The sequence below is a fragment of the Nicotiana sylvestris genome, chromosome 10, assembly GCF_000393655.2.
Source record: "Nicotiana sylvestris chromosome 10, ASM39365v2, whole genome shotgun sequence".
NCBI classification, from domain to species: domain Eukaryota; kingdom Viridiplantae; phylum Streptophyta; class Magnoliopsida; order Solanales; family Solanaceae; genus Nicotiana; species Nicotiana sylvestris.
The window spans coordinates 85,386,048-85,409,522 of record NC_091066.1 but is presented as its reverse complement, the minus strand read 5'-3'; the positions used below and the strand labels follow the sequence as shown (position 1 = coordinate 85,409,522).

The 23,475-nt window shown below is 39.9% G+C and overlaps 3 protein-coding genes across 3 annotated transcripts; all 3 read left to right on the top strand.

Moving 5' to 3' along the window:
• Positions 1-3,644: 3,644 nt before the first annotated feature.
• Positions 3,645-4,743, top strand: LOC104240889 (cationic amino acid transporter 1-like). The gene is made up of 2 exons (XM_009795786.2): positions 3,645-3,969; positions 4,114-4,743. The coding sequence occupies exons 1-2, from the start codon at positions 3,645-3,647 to the stop codon at positions 4,737-4,739; spliced, it is 951 nt and encodes a 316-aa protein (XP_009794088.2). The 3' UTR covers positions 4,740-4,743.
• A 9,045-nt stretch (positions 4,744-13,788) lies between these two features.
• LOC138879630 (uncharacterized) lies at positions 13,789-16,305 on the top strand. Its single transcript, XM_070159248.1, has 2 exons — positions 13,789-14,010; positions 15,640-16,305. The coding sequence occupies exons 1-2, from the start codon at positions 13,789-13,791 to the stop codon at positions 16,303-16,305; spliced, it is 888 nt and encodes a 295-aa protein (XP_070015349.1).
• A 3,568-nt stretch (positions 16,306-19,873) lies between these two features.
• LOC104240888 (exocyst complex component EXO70I) lies at positions 19,874-23,171 on the top strand. Its single transcript, XM_009795785.2, has one exon. The coding sequence runs from the start codon at positions 20,494-20,496 to the stop codon at positions 22,516-22,518; it is 2,025 nt and encodes a 674-aa protein (XP_009794087.1). The 5' UTR covers positions 19,874-20,493; the 3' UTR covers positions 22,519-23,171.
• Positions 23,172-23,475: the final 304 nt, after the last annotated feature.

Below are 23,475 nucleotides of genomic sequence, written 5' to 3'. Positions count from 1 at the left end.
TTAGTGATTTATACTTGGCTTAAATTGTTTAACTACTTATTTTAGGACCTATGTGCATTTATCCCTTTAACCGCTTTTAGTTGCTTGATTATTCGTAATTTTGAAATTATCTTAAAAGGAGTCACACATACGTGTACTCATTTCATTTGGCACGTCAAGAATCATGTCACGCGTACGTGTCCACAACTAATCACGCTTTATTAATATTAAGAAAGTTTGGTCGAAATTGCGCGAACGCATGCCTCGATTTATTTTTTTAGAAAAAGAATTATAATTATGCTACGCGAACGTATACATAATCACGATAATAGATTAAGTCGCGCCTAAAGCAACCTACGAATGTTCAAAATTGTTTAATACCTAAGTTATAATATTAATGTGAGGGCCATAAGTGATTCAATTGTAGTGGCACACCTTAATTTATTTTAAAAGAATTATACTTAATTAAAGCAATCTATGGATGTTCTTATTTAAAATTAATTTGAACTTAATATAAAGCTATATACCCGTTAGATTATTTGGTCAGGGCCAAGCCCACATTGAAGCTGCATCGGAAAGATAAATAAAAAGGAAAGCAAAATTTCACAACTAGTAAATTACAGAAAAGTTAAGTAACGTCACACTAATAAGACAATGGCATTTGCAAACAAACAAAAAAAGCAATGCCGGAGCATGAAGTGACAGAAGAAATCACTGGGAAAAGTGGGACGATGAGATGCCAAATTTATGCCACTTCGATTGTATTTGTGTAAAAAAATTCATTAAATATGTACAAATATTAAATCTAGAATCCGGTTATTAACAGGTAAGTTCTCCTGAACCCATAAAGTTAAAATTTGGCTCCGCCTCTGTGTATACAAAGTCTCTGAAACGAGTTTCTATCTCACAGCCCTATATATTTTCTCTTGACAAGACTGAAAGATAAGTGTTACTTATATCTTAGCTAAAGCACAAACAGTCGATTAGCATTTTTTACCCATAACACACGTAATTATGAAACCAAGACATCATTTTAACTAAACAAGATCTGAAAGATAGTAATTTGTCAAATGCCCAATAAACTAAGCTAGGAATATATGAAATTAATCACTTAAAACACCTTTTTTTAACCAAATAAATTAATTAAACCACATGTTTCCAAGTAAAAGCAATGAGTATATATAAACATGATTCATTTAACATATATTCCCAACACAATTTTTTCGATAAAAACAGTAAACATGGATCTATCCGTGCATACAAGTTCGAAGATCCAAATAGAATCTTGATCAGAGGCAGAAGTAGGAAATGAAAATGGGATCTATAAAATCCCTAAAAAAAGCTAATATATTGAAATAAATCTCGTGTTTTAATTAATTGTACAATAAACAAAGAATGCTTTAACAGAAAGACAAATCAACAGCTCCATAAAACAAATCTGGGAATAAAAAGATAGCAAATTGAGCTCACCCGATTTTGAATCACTGGTTCAAGAGTGACGGAAGAAAGTTGAGGAGAAGGATGAGGGACTGGGTGTTGCGCCTATAAATTCTGCTTAGCATTTCAGTTATCTTTCGTGGTGAAATTCGAGCACAAAAGAGTGAAGTTGATTTCAGTTTTAGGGCTTTTTCTACGAAGTCTGAGTTTTGAGATAAATATTGAACGTAGACAATCTTTGCAAAATAATCAGTCAAAATCATCTGGGCATTACATCTTTTGCCAACGAAAATGGCTTCCTGCGTCGGAGAGGGCGATAAGGGGTTTTTTGGCCTTTTTTTTTGGGGGGTCTAGCTCTCTTAGGTTTTTTTTTTTTTTGGCAGACCGCTAGGCAAATGCCTAGGGCTAGTTTTTTATATTAAAAACTTAAAAATCAAAATACAATGTCATGGTATCCTACCAAATGAAAGGAATAAAATTTGAACTTTAACAAATAGCGTATTATCAAAATTATGCATTTGTATTCTTGATTTTGCCCAACTTTCTTGATGATGTATGCTTGTGCCAACCCTCCTGATCCACCGGATGTTTGTCCTATTGAGTGCACCTTGAGCTTTACCTTCCAAAGTTTGATGTTAAATAAACTGTCCATCCCACCGAGATATGGTCTTCTTTGAGCAAATTCTTCAGTAAACTCGCCCAAGAGTGTTGTTAGTTTAGCCTATTCTTCTTTGACGAACCGGCATCCTCTGATCTGCGATATCCCATAAACGCTGCATTCGTGCAAGTATGGCCACATTTCTTCACTGTGATAATACATGCACGACCAAAATAGCAAATTCCAATTCCTTGTCCAGTATGCGTCTCATTTCCAGCTTTCAATTCCTTGTGAAAACAGGTTTGTATCCCTGTTGTAATTTAAAATTGTCGTACCAATAAGGCACGCCCCAGCTGCTTCTGTTTTGAATGCTGCCATAAGCATTCCCAATAAAACATGTCCCAACTTTTTGTTGTCAAGACCCAATGCGCATGCTTTCCTGCTTCTCGCCTCTTGCGCAAACCATGGGTGCATCTTCAGCATCGAGATGAACAATTCATTGTCCGCCCATGATGCAGCGTGCAATAAACAATGTCAAGAACCTTGTGCGCGTGCTTTCTTGCCGGACAGCTTTCCAACCCATACGCATGTTTTCTTGCTGAATGTCTTTCTCGCCTCTTGCGCAAACCATGGGTGCATCTTCAGCATTGAGAGGAACAATTCATTGTCCGCCTATGATGCAGCGTATAAACAATGTCAAGAACCCCGTGCGCGTGCTTTCTTACTGGACAGCTTTCCAACCCATGCGCATGCCATGCGTGCATCTCCAGCTTCGATAGAATCAATTCCAGTGTACATAATTTCATGGACACGCTCTACCATTTCTCGAATTTAGCTAAAGTATTGCATGCTCAAGTATCAAAAGCGTCCATGTCCAGCATGCTCTACCTTCTAGAGTGCCCTTCTATGTGAGATCATGTTTTCCTCCCTTTTTGTAGTTTAATCCCAAATTCACGTCCCAACTGCTCTATTTGTGGTATTTGCAACCCTCGAGCCTTGTGCTTTGTTGTTCCCTTCCCAGACCAGTAGACATGCTTCACGTTTTTCAGAAAAAACAATGTGCTTACATGAAAAAATATCTTGCATCCCTCTATGCCAATTCCCTAGCGTGCTTTTGCAGATTTCAATAAAATTATCTGTTACTGAGCATAATATCTCTTGCCCATCTTTTACTGAAGTGATTTTGTTCTTTAAAATAGCGATGTTATATCTGCGCGCTAAAGATACCCTCCTCCCTTAGGATTTGAAAATATTTGTCGTTCAAGTTGACAATCCTCCTGCTATTCCTTTTCTCTTTGCTTCTTATCTCCTGTCCACCTTCACCCTTAGACTTGGACATTGCATCTTATCTTCATACCCAACCTCCTTCCCTTTTCATCTAGATGCCAGAAATGTTGACATTCTATTTCACCATTATCTAAAGCATAATTAGCCAAATGATCAGCCAACTTGTTGCCCTCCCTATGAATATGAGTAACTGTGTAATTGCCCCCATTCATTAGTTGCATCATTTCCTCTACCTTCTCAGATATGATCCATGGTGGTTTCCATATCCCATCCATTATCTTTTTTAATACCATTGAGTCAGTTTGAAGCCATACATGAGAGTATTGTTGAAATCTGCAGAACTATGGCTGAGGAAACTAAAAATCCAGGCAAAGATATTCCAATTGGACTAATTGGTTCTATGGTGATCACAACTTTTTTGTACTGTTTACTAGCCATTACTTTGTGCCTCATGCAACCATATCAGAATATTGATATTCATGCTCCATTTTCTGTGGCATTTAAATCTGTGGGATGGAACTGGGCACAATATATTGTGGTTGCAGGGGCATTGAAGGGAATGACATCAGTTTTGCTAGTTGGTGTTGTTGGTCAAGCTAGATATTTAACTCATATTTCAAGAACTCACATGATGCCTCCATGGTTTTCTCAAGTAAATGACAAGACAGGTACACTGAGGCGAATCTAGAATTCAAATTTGAATCGGTTCGGCTTTATGTTCTCATTATTGAATCCGATGCACTTCTGCCATTATGGGTTTAGATTTTAATATTTGTTGAAATTTAGTGATTTTTTTGGATCCGTCCCTACAGGTACACCAGTCAATGCTACGGCCGTCATGTCTTGTGCTACTGCAATCATTGCCTTATTTACGAAACTCGATATTCTCTCCAATCTCCTTTCAATCTCCACCCTCTTCATTTTCATGCTTGTGGCGCTTGCTCTCCTGGTTCGACGTTACTATGTGAGCGGAGAAACTACAATAGCAAATCGCAACAAGCTTATCGCGTTTCTTTTGATTAGTCTCGGATCCTCCATTGCTAGAGCTACTTATTGGGGACTAAGTAAACATGGATGGATTGGATACTGCATTACTGTGCCAATTTGGTTATTAGCAACAATTGGACTTGGGTATTTTGTACCTCATGCTCGTAATCCAAAGCTTTGGGGTGTCCCACTTGTACCATGGTTGCCATCAGCCTCTATAGCTATTAACATTTTCCTTTTAGGGTCAATTGATAAGAAATCGTTCATAAGGTTTGGTGCATGGACTGGATTTCTATTGGTATATTACTTATTTTTTGGACTTCATGCTTCCTATGACACCGCAAAAGAATTTGAAAGGGGCAGAGGGTGGAAGAATATTGAAGAGGGAAGCAATGGTGTATATAGCAAAGATGTTCCTATTGCTTCTGGTAAAGAAATGGTCTCTAAATAGTAAGGTTTCAAGTTAGTTTCTGTGCTCCAATCTGATCAAGAAGGTGTTGGCTACTTGGTTTGTAGCATGAAGAATTTTAATGTCTTAGGCACAAATATTTGAAGGGATTAGTCTTCTTTCTTAATGTTTATGATCATACTTGATTTGTGTGGATAACAAAATGTTTTCACTGTGTATGACATGATATTCGCCATATTTGTTGCCCCTAAATCAGGCAAGATGGTCTGTATATATAAATTAAACTCTCATTAATTAGTGTTAAGAAGAAAAGAATAATTAAATTAGATTTTAGATTTTTTATCTCGCCCAACTATGCTTTATAAAAAGGACTAAGCGGTCGTTGCAAATATAATCCGGTTTACAAGTCCAGAGTCGAATCCCACAGAGAAGTAAGGTTTAGCTACAACTGTTCAATATTGCTAAGAAGACAAGCTCGAATAATTCCTATGTTATAAATATTAAGATTCTTGTTTCTAATTAACTAACAAATTAAATTAGTAGATTAACAACTAGGGATACTAAGGGTTGAAGACAAGATTAAGGAGGTCTAGAGTTATGATTTTCCCTATTGTCGGAATCCTTTCCGCTACGTTTTTTATAAATTTGCCTAAGTCTTCTCTACCGATCATGAGCACTCTGACTGTCGTCACTCTCTTTCGAGTAATTACCACAATTTACTAGACATATTCTCCTGAATTACGCTAGCTGGCATTAAGTACGGCTCACTCGGATCGCACCAAGGTTTTGTTATCCCTAATCCCACATTTAACCCCTCTGTATTGATCCCTCATATACGTTAGGAGTGATGTTGTTCAACAACTACCTAAATATGTACTCTCTCCCGAGTAATACATATTAAATAGGTACAGTCGATTGAGAGCTCTTCAACCAACCACAGTAATAACGTAGTTGAACAAATAGAGAAAATACTACGGCAAATCTATATTAACGAAACAGGAAAATCATCCTCCAATAGGTTCCATCAAAACCCTAGATAACAAATTAGCTATTCATAATAGTATACATAACTACAATACTAGAATTCATAACCAATAATAGAAATATGAAGAAGGAATTAAAAAATTCGTAGAAGAATTCTCCGCCTTGCTCCTAGTGTGTTTTTGCCACCGTAGGTCTCAAGTGTGTCCAAACTCGATCTCCTCTTCTTCGTCTCTCTAAAATCCTTCAAAACTGATGTTTTTAGGTCTATTTATATGTTTAGGACAAAACCTAAACGTGTAGGTCAAGTCCTAATCAAGACGGGAAACAAATAAAATGTTCAAAACTCGTACTGGACCTGACCTTAGGCTGGCGTCGCTTGGCTAACGCCAGCCTCAGCCTGGCTTTAAGATGGTGTCGCCAGGCTAACGCCTGGCTAAGCCTGGCTTTAAGCTGGCGTCGCCAGGCTAATGCCTGGTTGGGCCTGGCTTTAAGCTGGCCTCGCCAGGCTAAAGCCTGGTTGAGCTGGCTTTTGCTTGGCTTCTCCTTTTCACCGTTCTAGAGCGCACTTTCGACATTAAGCATCCCTTTAGCTCTATTTTCATCTCCAATTCACCTACACATAAAATAGACTCAATTACGCGCAAATAAAGTGTAATTTATCATTAAAGCATGTATAATGCAAGGTAAATAATGTATGAAACTATGGAATTATAGCCACACATCAATACCCCACACTTAAACATTGCTCGTTCTCGAGCAATCATACTACACTTATAGACACGACCTTTTAAGCAATTCTTTTAACTCGTCACACCAAGAATATTTAAAAAAAACTAAGCACAAAGGGTGTAACATCTCCACCTCAAGATTTGGCTTGCAAGTACCATGCATTATTCACAATTCACTCACTTACTCTAACATGGAGGTCAATGACATTACCTTTCTATCATGAATCACGTGCCTTTACAATACAAAAGAGAGTAGTTTCACACATAAAATAAAATTTAAAAACAATTAAGAACTCAAGATAGAAAGAATTTACTCCTTCTCAGAAATAACATTCACATGCCACAAAAGATGCACCATAGGCTTGCCCGTAGTGTACTACTCTACTAATCGAGCTCATTCAGTCTAGGATCAAGTAGGACTTTATTTGGTTGTATGTGGGCTACGGGTCGGGTAGGATACATTTGGATATAAGAGTGAATACACCTCCCTAAGCACTTTAATACATATACTTTAACATTCAAGCTCATACTTATGTCAAACCAAAACTCCACCTTCACTTAAATTTATATTACCACATACTTCTTTAAGCATAATTACATCAAAAGCCACCACCATAAGGAATATTCTTTACAACAATACAACTATATATTTTTTCTTTCTTTATCAATTCAAGTGGCTTTTATTTTTTAACACAGTACACCTTTCTCCTTATTTCATTAGTTCCACTCAAAAGTCAAACCAACCACCTCACACTTTAACTTTTACATAAATCATCACAATTCAAGTGCTCATGAGAGGTGAACAGGTTCAAATAGATGGTTAATTCAAACAAAGATGTAAGGCTTGTAATGTGGTTGCCAAAGAAGCAGGATTACAGGCTCAAAGGGGTTAACTGCGTTACATAACAATTAGGCGGGTAAAATATACATATTTGGCTCAACAAAGAAACGCTTATATCACTTCCAAGACTGAACAAAACTATTATTTCGCTTTGCAAACACGCGGGGCAAATTCTAGACATCAAATGCAATGCACAGAATAACACAAAATCTTACACACACATGACACATAACTCACTCAGGGTTGGTTTTATCACGACACTCTAGTCAAAACGATTAAGCAAATATAAGAATCTACGATTTAAGGTACTTATACAAGAGTCAAAAATTGAGCCTAAGTGTCACAACCAGAGTACTCACTATTCTCAAAGCCTAACAAAGTCAAGAGATATTACTTCAATTCAATTCATCTTACAGTGGCTCCTACTCCCAAAAAAAAAATTAACTACACCCGGTTCAAACAAAACCCTTGGAAAAGAACCGCGACACAAAGAAAATCAAGGGGGAATTACTACACTACCTATAAAGAAAATCTTTTTTTTTAGATTTAAATCCCTCAAGAAAAAGAAAAAAATAATTAATTAAACTAACACAACTAAAATAGCATAGAAAGTCACCCAGACAATCTCCTCACCCCACACTTAAAATTGTGCATTGTCCCCAATGCACACCATAACTAATAAGAAGGTAAAAGAAACTCCATGGTAGGCCAAATGTCGAAGCACTAGCAGCTTATGGGTACTCAAACTTCTACCAAGCTTGGTCTTTTGTGTGGGTACCTCACACTTAGTTCCAACCATTTGGTTTGCTGTTGCATCCTTCGAATAGCTTTGCTTTCGATGCTCCTAGAAAATAAAAAATCGACACTACCAAAATAATACAATTAAAAAAATCTATAATAAAAACAAAATAGAATAAAATAAAAGAAAGCAGTAAAACTGGGTTGACTCCCAACAAGCGCTTGATTTAACGTCGCGGCACGGCGCGAATCACTTTCTGCCTCCACTTTGAACTTATGAATTGGACCCCAAGTTTTGATTCTGCTCTATGATCATGCTCCTGGGATGGTAGAACGAATCTGACTGGCCCAATAAAATAATGTAGTATACTGCACTTCTTGGCCTTTAGATGAAGTGTGTACTCCCGACTTTCTAGCAAGAAGAATTCCAGAATGTAGGCACCTTGTTCCTCATTCCTTGGCTCCTCAAGTGGCTCGGATGACTCTATTTTCGTATCATCATCTAGACAAAATGCGGAAAAGTGGTTGGAGTGTGGACCAATGCGTTCAACTACATGAACATTGGGACTGTCTACATCCTTAACACTAATGACACTAGAGTCAACTAAATACATATCATCAATGTCCTTGGTTGACTCTAGTATCTTTTCTACAACATCGACATCCTCAAAATCTAGTTCGATTGATTATTGGTGTTCTACTCTGGCTTTCTCCACTAGCACCTCAATTTCTGTATCTAATTCACGCTCTTCTTGGATACTATTCACAATATTGGCTTGTTGAGCATTAAAATCTTCAACCAGTTGACTCACTTGAACTTTCAAGTTGTGAATAGTTTCCTCTTGCCTTTCTATCTACCGTTGTATTTTACTATTTTGTTCCACAAGGCAACTGTAACATATCAATGGTCAGCTTTAACATATCCTTGATCTTCTTCAGGTCAGCTTCCCTGGGTTCTTTTTTCCTATTAGCTTCACAAGAAAAAGTAAAACCATTATAATAAGGGGTTGAGGGAAGATAAGACATATAATCACAACTATGAAAGTGCAATATTGACCATCAGACATATCACACACATAAGATTGAGTTGGTACACATAACTCGCTCTCGAGAATATTTTGATAATTTGCAATGGGTGATTTCCTCCACAATATACATAAGGAGGATCAAAGGTAGAATTACCAATATTAAAACTCTCATAATTCCAAGATGCCATGTCTCTCGGATAAAAAAAAATTAAAAAAATAATCAAATACAAGAAAACAAAAAAAGGTTCAAACTTGCAACCTAGAAATATGTACACCTATAGCTACATCGTTAGTTCCCCGACAACGGCGCCAAAATTTGATCACACCCAACTATGCCTTATAAAAAGGACTAAGCGGTCGTTGCAAATATAATCTAGTTTACAAGTCCGGAGTCGAATTTCACTGAGAAGTAAGGCTTAGCTACAACTGTTCAATATTGCTAAGAAGACAAGCTCGAATAATTCATATGTTATAAATATTAAGATTCTTATATCTAATTAACTAACAGATTAAATTAGTAGATTAACAACTACGGATACTAAGGCTTGGAGACAAGATTAAGCAGGTCTAGAGTTATGATTTCCCCTATTGTCGGAATCCTTTTCGCTGCATTTTTTTATAAATTTGCCTAAGTCTTCTCTACCAATCATGAGCACTCTCACTGTCGTAACTCTCTCCCGAGTAATTACCACAATTTACTAGACATATTCTCCCGAATTACGCTAGTTGGCATTAAGTACGGCTCACTCGGGTCGCACCAAGGTTTCGTTATCCCTAATCCCACCTTTAAACCCCCCGTATTGATCCCTCATATACATTAAGAGTGATATTATTCAATAATTTCCTAAATATGCACTCTCTCCCGAGTAATACACACTAAATATGAAACATTATTTATACCCACAACTTATGAAAAATATCAAAACCACCCCAAGTTGATTATCCTACTTGAAATAAATAATCAAAATGCTATTGTTTAATTGTTATCATATTCTGCTTTACTGCAATACACAGAAGTGCAAAATCAATATCACATTTTTCAATTCTACTAACATACAGAAAAGGTGCAAAATCAGGCATAGCCACATATTTCTCATAACCATTGTTTAGGCAAAAGACTTTAAACTCTTTTGTCAAACTAATTATTGATAATAAAGAAGGTAAATCTTAGCCAAACACAATTAATTTCAGATCTAAGCATATAAAGTGCGAAATAACGAAGAGTAGGAATGTATAAGGTTTATTATTGTAATAATCGTACATCAAACATGAGATATGAACTTACATCCAGGGCAGAGATGCATCATAAACAAGGGAGCAAAGAAGGGGAAGAGAAGTAACTGTTGATAAGCGAGAGATTCCTCTTGTTTCCTTTGTTGTGGTTGCTCTCCTCCCAAAGAATCCCCCCTTTCTCTGATCTCTCTCTGCCCATATATATAGTTCATTTCCCTTTTTATCCAATGGTCTTTGACCGGCGTGCTTTCTTACGACTGTCCCTTTCGTCATTGCTCGAACACAGTGCTTGTTCTATGATGTACGCTTTTCGACGATTTGACCCCGACGATGGCCGAGGTGCTCTTTGCTATCTGTCACGACCCAAATTTCATTACAGGTTGTGATGGCGCCCAACACCGTTGTCAGGCAAGCCAACCCAAAAATTTTAGTGAGTTCTCATTTTACTTTACCAAAATAATTCCAGCATTTTCTTAATTTGAATTTAAAATAAGTGATAATTAGCAACGTAAAATTATAGGTATGCAACCCAAAAGAATAGTCTACCAATGTGTGTGCCAAGACCTAGTATTACAAGTATATGGGAATCTAATAGAATATACAAAAGAATAAATCCATCCTACTGTCTGAAATAGAATAGACAGTCCAAAAACAAAGAGAGACATCATCATGCTGTTGAACGGCATAGGAAGGGAGCAACTCACTGTGGAATCTCGGCCTACTATCAAGAATGCGCACCAGACTGGTAGCCAGATGTACCTGCCTCAGATCCTGCACAATAAAGTACAGAAGCATAGTATGAGTACATAAACAATATGTACCGAGCAAGTATCCAGTCTAACCTCGAAGAAGTAGTGACGAGGGGTCGACTTGACACTCACTAATATCAATACCAATAGTGATTAAAGATTACACTAAGCATGGATAACATGTACATAATAACAAGATCAAAGTTTACAGAGAATAGTATATCAGTTTCAGTCATGTCTTATAATAATTGCACTTCAAGGCATTTAACAAAGTAAGTCATGAATGAGATTTCACATAAATATCATGCGCACATAATGCTGAGGTCGTACGGCCCAGTCCAACATAAAAGAAACTGTGCACTGCCAGATGGTCAAATGCCACGAACCATAGATGCATCTATTTCTACCGAGACGATCGGCCCGATCCACAAATATCAATTATCACCAAGAAAGCACATAAAGGCGCATTCATAGTCAAATAAATTCATACAAGTCCTCAAGTAAGTGCATACGTACATATATATTTATTTTCAATCCCTAACACATCCTAAGTGATCTCATTAGCATGAAAGGATATAAACATTTGCAAATATGGCATGATACGGGTCCTAAACTACCCCGACAATTAACATAATAGTAGCTACGCATGGACTCTTGTCACCTCGTGCGTATGTAGCCCCCACAATTAGGAGTACATAATCAGTTAACTCACCTATGTGGACAATTCCCTCTTACAAGGTTAGAAAGGAGACTCACCTCGTTCCAAAGCTTACTTCTAATATCAAGAACGTGCTCAAACCCTTAATTTGGAGCTGAACAATCCAAAACTAATTAAACGAGGTAGGAACTAGTAAATACAAGCTCAAGAGTTCGCATTCTAACTATTAAAGTAATTTCCCAACCTTAAACACAAGTTTTCTAAAATCCATCCCCGAGCCCACGTGCCCGGATTCCGGAAATTTTTGAAGAAAGTTGTTCTCTACAATCTAAGGATCAAGAATATATGATTTCTACTTTATTCCATAACATATTTCGTGGTTAAATCTTATTTTTATCAAAACCCTAGGTTTTACTCTAATCCCATGATTTTTCACTAATCCTTATGTGTTAATCTACCCAAAACCCAAGTATTAAACTCACAATAAGTAGGGATAACATACCTCTCAATGTTAGGTGGAAATCCCTTCTTTGGAAACTCCCAAATCGCCCAAACAATGAAGGAAATGTGTAAAAAATGACACATTCCCGTATTAAATGAAGGCACTGCCTTCAGCGATTTCCGGACCTGCGGTTAGGGGATCGCATCTGTGGTCCTGCTTCTGCGAGGGATAGCCCACATCTGCGGAGTTCACTGGGGCTGGCTGGGACCTTATGCAATCTGGGGGTCGCTCTTGTGGTTCCGCTTCTGCGGTTCCTGGGCTCCTCCCCCTTGGCCGCACCTGCGAGAGCTCGACCGCTCCTGCGGTCTCGCAACTACAGCTGACCAACTGCAGGTGCGGTTATGACTGATGCCTGGAGCTTCAGCTCCTTCCAAAAATTTCCAACTTCACTCGAGCCTCGTCCGATTGACTCTCGGGGCCCCCAGGCCCCGCCGAACATACCAACAAGTTTGAAATCATAAAACTGACTCGCTCGAACCATCAGAACGCCCGAAACAACACTAAATCTAAGAATCACCTCCTAAAACCAATTGAATCAAACTTATGAACTTCAAGTTCTTCAATTTACTTCCAATACGATGAAACACACGTATACTACTCGGATTGACACCAAATTTTGCGTGTAAGTCTTAAATGGCAATACAGAACTATTCCTAGTATTGGAACTCCGTTCGGACCTTGATAACACAAAAACCCACTCCGAACCAAATATTTAAGAACTTCAAAATTCTTTCACTATTAGGTACCAAAACGCTCCCGGGTCATCCAAAACCCGATCCGGACATACGCCCAAATTCGAAATCATCATATGAACCTGTTGGAATCATCAAATCTGGATTCTGAGGTCGTTTACTCAAAACATTGACCAAAGTCAAACTTGGCCTTTTAGGCCAACCTTAAGGAACCAAGTGTTCCGATTTCAACCCAAACTCTTTCAAATCCCGAACCAACTATTCCCGCAAGTCATAACTTAGTAAAAGCAAGTACATGAAGTCTTATCTAGGGGAACGGTGTTCTAAAAAGAAAAATGACCAGTCGGGTCATTACACTATCTCGCCCCTTGGGCGTGATTACTGTTGGTCGACCCCTTATCATTCCTCTTGGGGACGACCACTATGGTCAGATTTTGACCCATACAACTAGTCCCTCCGTCTGTCGAGGTCGCCTCTTAGTGGGCTCAATGGGTGGACTCTGTCGATTCAAAAGTTAGGAGAAATCTGAATGTTTACGCCTTAGGCAAGGCCTTTAGGTCGAGGCGATAGCGTGACGCTTCAATGATACCATTGAATGTTACGTCCGTTCGGAGTTGAACCGTTGTATTGATTCAATGCATCATGAGTAGCCACTATCATTATGGTGCACGTTTCCCAGAAATCGTATCGTTTCTTGTGCCCTATCAGTATTGATTGGCGGCTCTTGGGTTTCCCGCTCAAGAGATTTATGTTCCTATAAATAGGGGAAAACACCATTCTATTGCCACACTTTTCGACTTATCAAAGGAGTTTTGCAAACCTTTACCTTTTTTAATACTTCAAACTTCTGAGTTCATTCTCCTGTCAGTTAGAAATTGACGCCACCATTTTCTCTCTCTCTCTTTCTCTTACTCATTTATTCCGATTAATCGAGACAAATGGCTGGTACTTCTTCCTACACTGACAGACCTGTCAAAGCTCTCATGCCGGAAAACGACGCATCTGTTCTCGAAGAAGGAGTGGAGGTGGAGGAAGATGAGGGGGTTCCAACAGCGGCTGAAATATTGCCCCATCCAAGGAAATTATGGAATGATTTTAACAGCCCCACCGGAGAAGAGTCAGAACCTGCGTCATCTACCATGGATGAAGCGGCGATTGCGGTACTCAAGACCAAGTGAGGAATTCTGAATCATATTGAAATGATACCAGTGACGGGAACAGATATTGTACATCATCACTGCCCAGGGTACTACGCATTTGACGTGTACCCTTTTGTTGTTGGGTATACGCTTCCCCTCCCCTCCCTAGTGATAGACTTCTATCGCTTCTACGAGGTGTGCCTAGCTCAGCTTTCACCGTACGTGTACAAACTCTTTCTCATGCTGCTCAAGTACGTAGAGCTCACTGGTCGAGAGGTCACTTTGGGGCATATGCTTATTATTTTTGCTCCCTAACTTATTCAAGGCTCGATGATCCACATGCGTCACCGAGGAACAAAGAGTTTGGTGGTGAAGATGGACGACAAGTCTAATCATCATTTCTGGAGAGTTATTTCTTCGTACGGATCGAGCACCTTGTGGCGGACCCAACAGGGCTTCTCGAGATGTGGAACTTTGCTCGTAAGTTTTTTTGTTTAATTTATGACTCCCCTCGAGGCGGTGGCCAACTATTTCTCTTTATGTGGTGTTGCTAATTCGTTTTCTGTGTTTGCAGCTGAGAGATTACCTCCCCCACCCCTGTTGATGACATCTACGAATGGGTTAATGCTATTCTTCACCATACAGCGGGGGTCTATGAGTGGGCGTCCTTCTATGAGAGATACGAGCATAAACCTCTCACTGGTAAGTCGGCCCATTGTAGTTTCCTTGTTTTTTGTCTTGTAATTTGACCTCGGTATTTACATGGTCATTTTCCTCTTTTAACAAGGAGAGGGCGAAGGGCGAGGGCTTCTCCACTCGCATTCCATCAACCGGCGCCTCCTGCCTGGCCCACATCGAGGTCCGCTGCCCGGCCTACATCAAGAGTTGCTCAATTTACTCCTACGGCCAGGGCCGTGTGCATGGAAATTATTCCTCATGCTAAGACTCTGGCTCCTACTGCCCGTTCAACGAGTGAATCTTCCCATGCTGATGGCGGGAAGGGCCCATCGAAGAGATGGCGAGTAGAGTCTGAAGTGGCTTCTTCAGCCGCAGTACCTTCGGGGGGCGACCTTCCCTTGACAATGTCTGAAATTGGCGGTGATGCCAACCCGACCGCAAAGGAAAATAGGTGGCCAAGGTCAACTCGACGGTAGAGGCTTCGGCCGTTGTGAATGATCAATAGGCTATTACAACGGGAAGTCGGGGTCCCGAGGCTGCTGTTGCCATTTTGGGTAGGCCTTCATCATCCGGACCGAATTGAGCTTCTTCTTCGGCCACAAAGAGGGGAAAGGGTATCGTGGTCGACGACTACGAGTGTGACTCTAACCTCGATCCTGATGATGTCAGGATGTTCGAGGAGGGCTTTACCCGTACTGTAGTAAGAGCGGGAGGTCCCTCCAATATACTTGAGATTGTATTGGAGCTTAATCTTTTGCGGGACACAGAGGTCTTGGTATCATAGTTTGATCTTTTATGCTCTACCGTAGAGTGTAAGGCTCCTCGAGACTTCAGTGATGTCGAATTGATGCATGAAGTGGACGTTATGGGCCTGAGAGTAAGTTTCTCCTATTTGTTTCTTTTTTGTATTCCTTTTGTTTTTGGCGGCCTTGGCCTTTACCGTCTCTTTTATCTTTTTTTTTTGGATTTTAGTCTTACATGCTGGAGATCGAAAGTGCTCGCAGGGCCGACACTTGGGCCAAGATTTTTCTGATGATGTTGGAAAAGTATCATCGCTACCACAACAAGTGTCGTGAGATGCATAGGCGGCTCAGGGCGAGCGCCGATAATCAATCTCTCGGAGAGGAGCTGGATAAAAGGGATCAAGAGCTAATGCAGTCCATTCACAGGAACAGTGAGCTCGAGGAGCTACTTCATGTAAAGGACGAAGAACTCGAGTTGGGAAAGGGGGTCTCCGCAGAGTGTGAGCATCTTCAAGCGAAGGTGCTGTCATTGCAGTCCGAGCTCGATCAAAATATTGTCAGAGTTGAGGCTTTGAGTGTGGAATGGATGGAGAAATTAGCCGAGCTGGAGAGGAAAGTGTTCGAGTTGGAGAGCGCCGAGAGTGCTCGAGCATCGGCTTCAGTAAGGGCGGCGACATTGGAGGACACTATCTGCATCCTTCAATCCGAGCAGGAATCCGAGAGTGCAATGGCCACGCTAAGGGAGGCGAGGCTTGAAGAGCGCATTGGTGAAATTGACCGGGAAACTTCAAACTTGGGAGATCGGGTCGCTGTTCTTGAGGCCGAAAAGGCACAATTATTGGCCCAAGTTGAATCTGCCTCTGCTGCTGTTCCTCGCCACTTGTACAAGCTCTAGATTCATGCCAAGGCCCAACGGGACATATACAAGAGTTTGTGGGAGGCGAGCAATATTTCTGAGGCCGCTTATGAAGGAGCTCGGACGAAGGCACGAGAGGCTCGTGTCAACTGCGGCTACGATCCTGCGACACCGGAGGCCGGCGAGGATGCTGATGCTGAGGAGTAATTTCTTGGAGATAATGATGGGGAGAATGGCGGTGATGACGCCGAGTGAAATGTTGTTGCCTTAGTCTATGTTTTTTTTGTTTTGCTTTGTTTTTTTACATTGGGCCGGTTTTGGCCGTGTGTAAGGTGCGGCGTTGCGCAAGTATATAAATAAAAGGGTTGTTTCGTCGTTGTATGTCCTTTGTATTTATCTCCCTTCTCCTTGCTTTACATTTTTTGTTTTGGCATAGACCTTTGGATTTTTGTATGGCGAATCCCTGATTTCTTGTTTAGCGAAACCAATTTTAACCAAACCGAGTAGGGTCTTGTCGTGTAAGTCCGAATAGAGTTTCTTCGGATTTGCATATTTGGGCGAGATTTACTTTTGATTTGTCGCTTTAGGCAGAATCATCTTTGATTCAAACGAGGTTGAATTCGGATTCGTCGTTTTGGACGAAGTCAGTTTCGGCTTGAATCATTCTAGAGGGATTGAACTCAGTTGTTGATTTAGGCGAAGTTGACCTTTTCATATGTATTCGAGCGAGGTAGAACTTGGGACTTGGAGCGAAATCAATATCAGACTTATTTGAACAAGTTCGAGAAACAAAAAAAAGTTTTTGTTTGACGACGATCGATGGCCGCAAAGGCGTTATTTCGAGTAAAATCGAAATGTTAATCCATGTAATTCAAGCGAGGTCGAATTTTTCTTTTAGCGATGGCCCTTGGTTGTAGGGGTGTTATTTCGAGCTGAGGTTGAAATATTAATCCATTGTGATTCGAGCGAGGTTGAATTCTTCTTTTGACGATCACCCTTGGCCGTCGGGGTGTTTTTTCGAGCTAAGGTCAAAATATTAACCCGTTGTGATTTGAGCGAGGTCGAATTCTTCTTTTGGCGGTGGCCCTTGGCCGTAGGGGTGTTACTTCGAGCTAAGGTCGAACTATTAACCCGTTGTGATTCGAGCAAGGTCAAATTCTTCTTTTGGCAGTAGCCCTTGGTCGTAGGGGTGCTATTTCGAGCTAAGGTCGAAAGATTAACCCGTTGTTATTCGAGCGAAGTCGAATTCTTCTTTTGGCGGTGACCTTTGGCTGTAGGGGTGTTATTTAGTGCTAAGGTCAAAATATTAACCCATTGTGATTCGAGCGTGGTCAAATTCTTCTTTTGGCGGTGGCCCTTGGCCATAGAGGTGTTATTTTGAGCTAAGATCAAAATATTAACCCGTTGTTTCATTGTTAGATTTTGGAGAATCACAGGTCACCATATTGTCCGTGTATACGTCGGAGTGGATCCTGGCATACTCGATTTTGTTTTTTCTGGAGAATTTTGGGCATGCCCTGGGGGATTCCCAGTTTTGCTTAACTTCTGTGTTTTCTGAGTGAGTCCCAATTTGCTTAATTTTGCTTGCATTGGAGAATACAATGCATTTCCTGGGTAAGTCTCAGTTTGTCTACTTTTTCTTGCGTTGGAGAATGCGATGCGTTTCCTGGGTAAGTCCCAGTTTATTTAATTTTTCTTGCATTGGAGGATACGTTGACGGGGAGTATAAAATGTTGTTGTTTCGCTCATTGGAGAGTGTTGTACATGTTTGTTTCATACATATATTGGAGAAGTTTCCATGTCCCGGTCTAGGGAAGTAGTCAACAGGCGGAGTGATGAATCATACTTGAACTTCGAGACATCCCCTTCGTCGCCCCATTAGAAACTTCTCCGAGAACCCGATTGAGGTGAAACCCGGGTGAGGGAAAGAGAGTATGACTTGAGGCGTATCCTTTTTCAGGAGTTGGTGAATTTGAGGTGGGGCGACATTTCAATTATTTGGTAGTAGTTTTCCTTCTATTATTTCTAGTTGGAATGTTCCTTTGCTCGCTTGCCCGTGCGGGCGCTTGTGTTCCTGTTTAAACCAACAACAGAGGTAAACCAAAATAAAATTTTCTGTAACTCGATCCATAGGGGGCGGCTTTGTAGCGTTTCTTGCTCTGCCTGGTGTTTGAATGGTTGATGGAATAGTGGTTTTAGATTTGGCGGCCGTGTTCAACTCCATTTTTTAGCAGTGTCTAAGCTTTGCGCGGGTTGGGCTCGCCTCACTTGCTGCAGTGTTGAAATCGAGTCCCAGTCCGATCTGTTCAATCCGTACCCACAACAAGGGAGACATGTCATACTTTGTTCATAGACCATCCGATGTGTGGGGGAATGTGAAAGTAGGGCATGATATGCCCATTCTTTCAAAGGACTGTGCATCAAGCTGCCATCCTCTCATAAGGGGTGAGAGCATGGGTTAATATACAAGGTGAATGTGTCAAATGGGGATGTGGTCAGGCCAGATGACCATGATCCTATTTTGAATGTGCTAAATCTATCATTACTAGCGAGATAACTTCTACTTTTATATAGCATCCTGATCTAAATTAGCATGTGAGGTTTATTTACCACTCTTTCGAGTGGGTGGTTACATTTTGCCGGTTTTAGATTTGAAGGAAACTAAGAAATCTGGTTAAGAAATCCATACAGACGACGCCAAATTATTTGGGCAAAAGGCTTAAAACTCTTTTGTCAAACTAATTATTGATAATAAAGAAAGTAAATCGTAGCCAAACATAATTAACTTCAGATCTAAGCATATAAAGTGCGAAATAACGAAGAGTAGTAATGTATAAGGTTTATTAATGTGATAATCGTACATCAAACATTAGATATGAGCTTACATCCAGAGCAGAGATGTATCATAAACAAGGGAGCAAATAAGGGGAGGAGAAGCAACTGTTGATAAACGAGAGATTCCTCTTGTTTCCTCTGTTGTGGTTGATCTCCTCCCAAAGAATGCCCCCTTCTCTGAGCTCTCTCTGCCCATATGTATAGTTCCTTTCCCTTTTTATCCAATGGTCTTTGACCAGCGTGTTTTCTTATGACTGTCCCTTTCGTTGTTGCTCGAACACAGTGCTTGTTCTATGATGTACGCTTTTCGACGATTTGACCCCAACAATGATCGAGGTGTTCTTTGCTATCTCGCCCCCTGGGCATAATTACAGCTTGGTCGACCTCTTATCATTCCTCTTGGGGACGACCACTACAGTCAGATTTTGACCCATACAACCATATAATCAAACTTTCAGTAGGCAGATTTCAAGTATCTACTAGGACTAATGTTCCACCATCAGTCGCCAAAGATGTATCTGCCAAAGATAAAAATTGATGGGGTCATTTTATAAATTTTAAAAATATAGGGTAAATTTATAAAATTAAAAACTAGCAAATTCTCATTTTCAACTGCAAAAGGAAAAAATGGTAAGAATAAGATAATCAAACATTATTTTCAAAAAAAAATTTGTACGTGCAAACGAGCTCTAAATTTAAGTACTCATTTTTTACTCTGGGGTCCGACCTTGTGGACTCCCCCAAAGAGTAAGGAAGTAACTCGGAAATAACCAAATCATCTCATAAAATCTCAAAAAGATAGAGAGAGAAGGAAAGAAAGAAGAAAATGAATGATGTATTACTGTCTAGCACTTTAGGACAGTCCTTGGGCTAAGCAAAGAGTGTGTTGTAAAAAAGCACTCCCTTTCCATTTCCCGATTTATCTTTAGGGTTTACTTTCTCCTCCTCTTTCTTCTTCCCAACATTCAGTATATACAAAATTCCTCTTATTTACTGGATCTCTATTTTTACTTGCAATATCCGTGAGTTCTTTAATCAACTTCATACTTTCTCTCTCTATATCGCTCTTCTTTTTTGTTGTATGAATAGTTGTTGATTTTTTATTTTAGTTGGTAATTGTTAGTTGGGGTTGTGATTTTTTGCCTAATTTCCTGATCAAAGACGTGAAGAAGTGCAAAAGGACGCTTCTTTGGTTTTGTTTGTGAAGAAAAGTGATCCAAGTGCACTTTTATAAAAACCCAAGATTGGCTTTTTTATTCAAGTTTGTTCTGTACATTGCATAAAGATACATTCTTTTTGTGTTAAATTGTTTGATATTTGAGATTTATCTGTGGGTTCATTAGTGGATTACTGGGGTTTTGTTGGTTTTGTGTGTTTTTGGTTGATTTTATAATGACGCAGATGGAGAAAGGCATTGAACATTTGATCTCTGCAAGAAAATCTTTGAGAGTAAATTTTGAGAAGTCAAAAGCCTTAGGTTTATCTATTGAAAAAGCTGGGCCTAGATTTGATGAGATTATGCAGAGATTGCCATCCTTGGAGGCTGCAATTAGGCCAATTAGGGCTCAGAAAGATGCCCTTGGTGCCGTGGGTGGCCATATTAACCGTGCCGTGGTTCCTGCCACCGCAGTTCTCAAAGTGTTTGATGCCATTCATGGACTCGAGAAGTCCTTGTCCGATCCTCAATCGGACCTCCCTGGTTACCTTGGCGTGCTCAAGAGACTTGAAGAAGCATTAAGATTTTTAGGGGAGAATTGTGAGATGGCAATTCAGTGGTTGGCTGATATTGTGGAGTATTTAGAAGACCATGCTGTTGCTGATGGAAGGTTTACTTCATGTATGAAGGAAGCATTGACTTCTCTTAGGGAATTGCACGGTGGGGAGGAAAAGGGTCGACTTGATGGAGGGCTTCTTGAGGTTGCGTTGGATAGATTGGAAAGCGAATTTAGGCGGCTCTTGGTTGAAAATACTATTCCGTTGCCAATGTCTGCTCCAGCTTTACCTGGTGAACAAGCCTGCATTGCCCCCTCCCCTTTGCCAGTGACTGTTATCCAGAAGCTACAGGCTATAATCGGAAGATTGATTGCTAATAACAGGCTTGAAAAGTGCATATCGATTTATGTTGAGGTGAGGAGTTCTAATGTCCGCGCAAGTTTGCAGGCACTTAATTTGGATTATTTAGAGATCTCGGTCTCCGAGTTCAATGATGTGCAGAGCATAGAGGGTCACATTGCTCAGTGGGGTAAGCATTTAGAATTTGCTGTAAAGCATCTATTTGAAGCTGAGTATAAACTTTGTAATGATGTTTTTGAGAGAATAGGATTGGATGTGTGGATGAGCTGTTTTGCTAAGATAGCTGCCCAAGCAGGCATTTTTGCATTCCTTCAATTTGGAAAAACTGTTGCAGAGAGCAAGAAGGATCCTATCAAGCTTTTGAAGCTGTTGGACATATTTGCATCTTTAAACAAGTTAAGATTGGATTTCAATCGGCTCTTTGGTGGAGCTGCGTGTGTGGAAATACAAAATTTGACTAGGGATTTAATCAAGAGTGTGATCGAAGGGGCTAGTGAGATCTTTTGGGAACTTCTAGTTCAAGTTGAGTTGCAAAGGCAAATGCCGCCTCCTCCTGATGGCAGTGTTCCAAAACTTATCATTTTTATCACTGATTATTGCAATAAGCTGCTTGGGGATGATTATAAGTCGATCCTCACCCAAGTTCTGATTATTGAAAGAAGTTGGAAGCACGAAAAGTTTCAAGAGCGGCTCCTCATTAATGAGCTGCTGAATATAATGAGATCTGTTGATGTTAATTTAGAGAATTGGTCGAAGGCCTATGAAGATGTTATTTTGTCATATGTGTTCTTGATGAATAATCATTGGCATCTATATAAGCATCTGAAAGGAACAAAGCTTGGAGGTCTGCTGGGAGATTCGCGGTTAAGAGAACATGAACAGTACAAGGAGTACTATTCTGCTTTCTTCTTGAAAGAGAGCTGGGGAAAGCTTCCTGCTTTATTAAGCAGGGAAGGTCTTATTCTGTTTTCTGGTGGGCGTGCGACTGCTCGTGATCTTGTCAAGAAACGATTAAAAGCTTTTAATGAAGCATTTGATGAAATGTATAAGAAGCAGTCTAATTGGGTAATGCTTGACAAAGACCTACGGGATAAGACATGCCAGCTAATCATTCAGGCGATTGTGCCTGTTTACCGGAGTTACATGCAGAACTATGGGCCATTGGTTGAACAAGAAGGAAGTACCAAATATGTGAAATATACGGCTCAGTCTTTGGAAAAAATGCTGAGCTCTCTTTTTCATTCAAAACCTGTGAAACATGGCAGTTTCAAAGTCCGACATCCTAGTGGAAAATTCAGCAATGGTATTGCAGATCAGAATCAGACTTCTCCAACTGTTAAATAATTGTTAGATTGATATTGTTAAGGCAACAGTTAAACTTGACAGGTCTCCGGTGTTATCCCTCCGTGTTCTAGACGGCCATCAGTCACTTTGTGTATAGTAAGTTTCTGAAGGATTCATTCACTACCATTTTAGACAGCTCGGATTTACAAGCATAAAGAAGCTTTTGGTTGAACCTTTCCTCTAGGCAGTATTTTGGCCATTCAACTAGCGAGCACATCTTCTCAGTGCAAAGGTTTCAACTAAGTGCTTTTACCTGAACTGGTGTTGACACACCGGGATGCATCTATCCTCAACTAGACCCCTGAAGTTAGATCGACTGAGGACTTTTCGGGTAAACCTATTCAATTGTCCTGCATACTTGCTGGTTAATTCAGCGACGAAGTAAGAAGCAGTACCATCCCCTGATTTATTGCAGCTGTCTTGTACAATATAGGTAAAATGCATTAAGAGTTTTAGCAATCTTTAAATGTTTCTTTATAATATCTACATAAATATGCAAATGACAATCATTGAACCTTCGGAGCAACATGTTATTTTTTCTGTTAGATGGAAATGTTATTTGTAGTAGAGCACTTGATCCTTATTGGAAAGATGTTAATCAATAAAGATAACATGCTGTCTTATTACTAGCAATTACCATTTTGATCATGAAATATGTTCTGCTGAGTGGGTTCTTTTATTAGTTTCTTATGGACTTCAGCTGACTAGCTGAGGCAATGCACATAGTTATACATGATTTTTCTTTTTGTTTTAATTTTTGGGCACAAACAGTCTATAGATTTGTTTGATATATAACCTGAAATAGAGTGCTACTCTACAATAGTTGGTTTAAGTGGCATTGATAGTGTAAAAATTATTTTTAAATGACAATATCCCATATGATTGAAAGGAAAAATATGAAACCATTAGATTAGATTGTGTATAAAAAGGAAGGATGATGAGAAAATTAGTACTTCC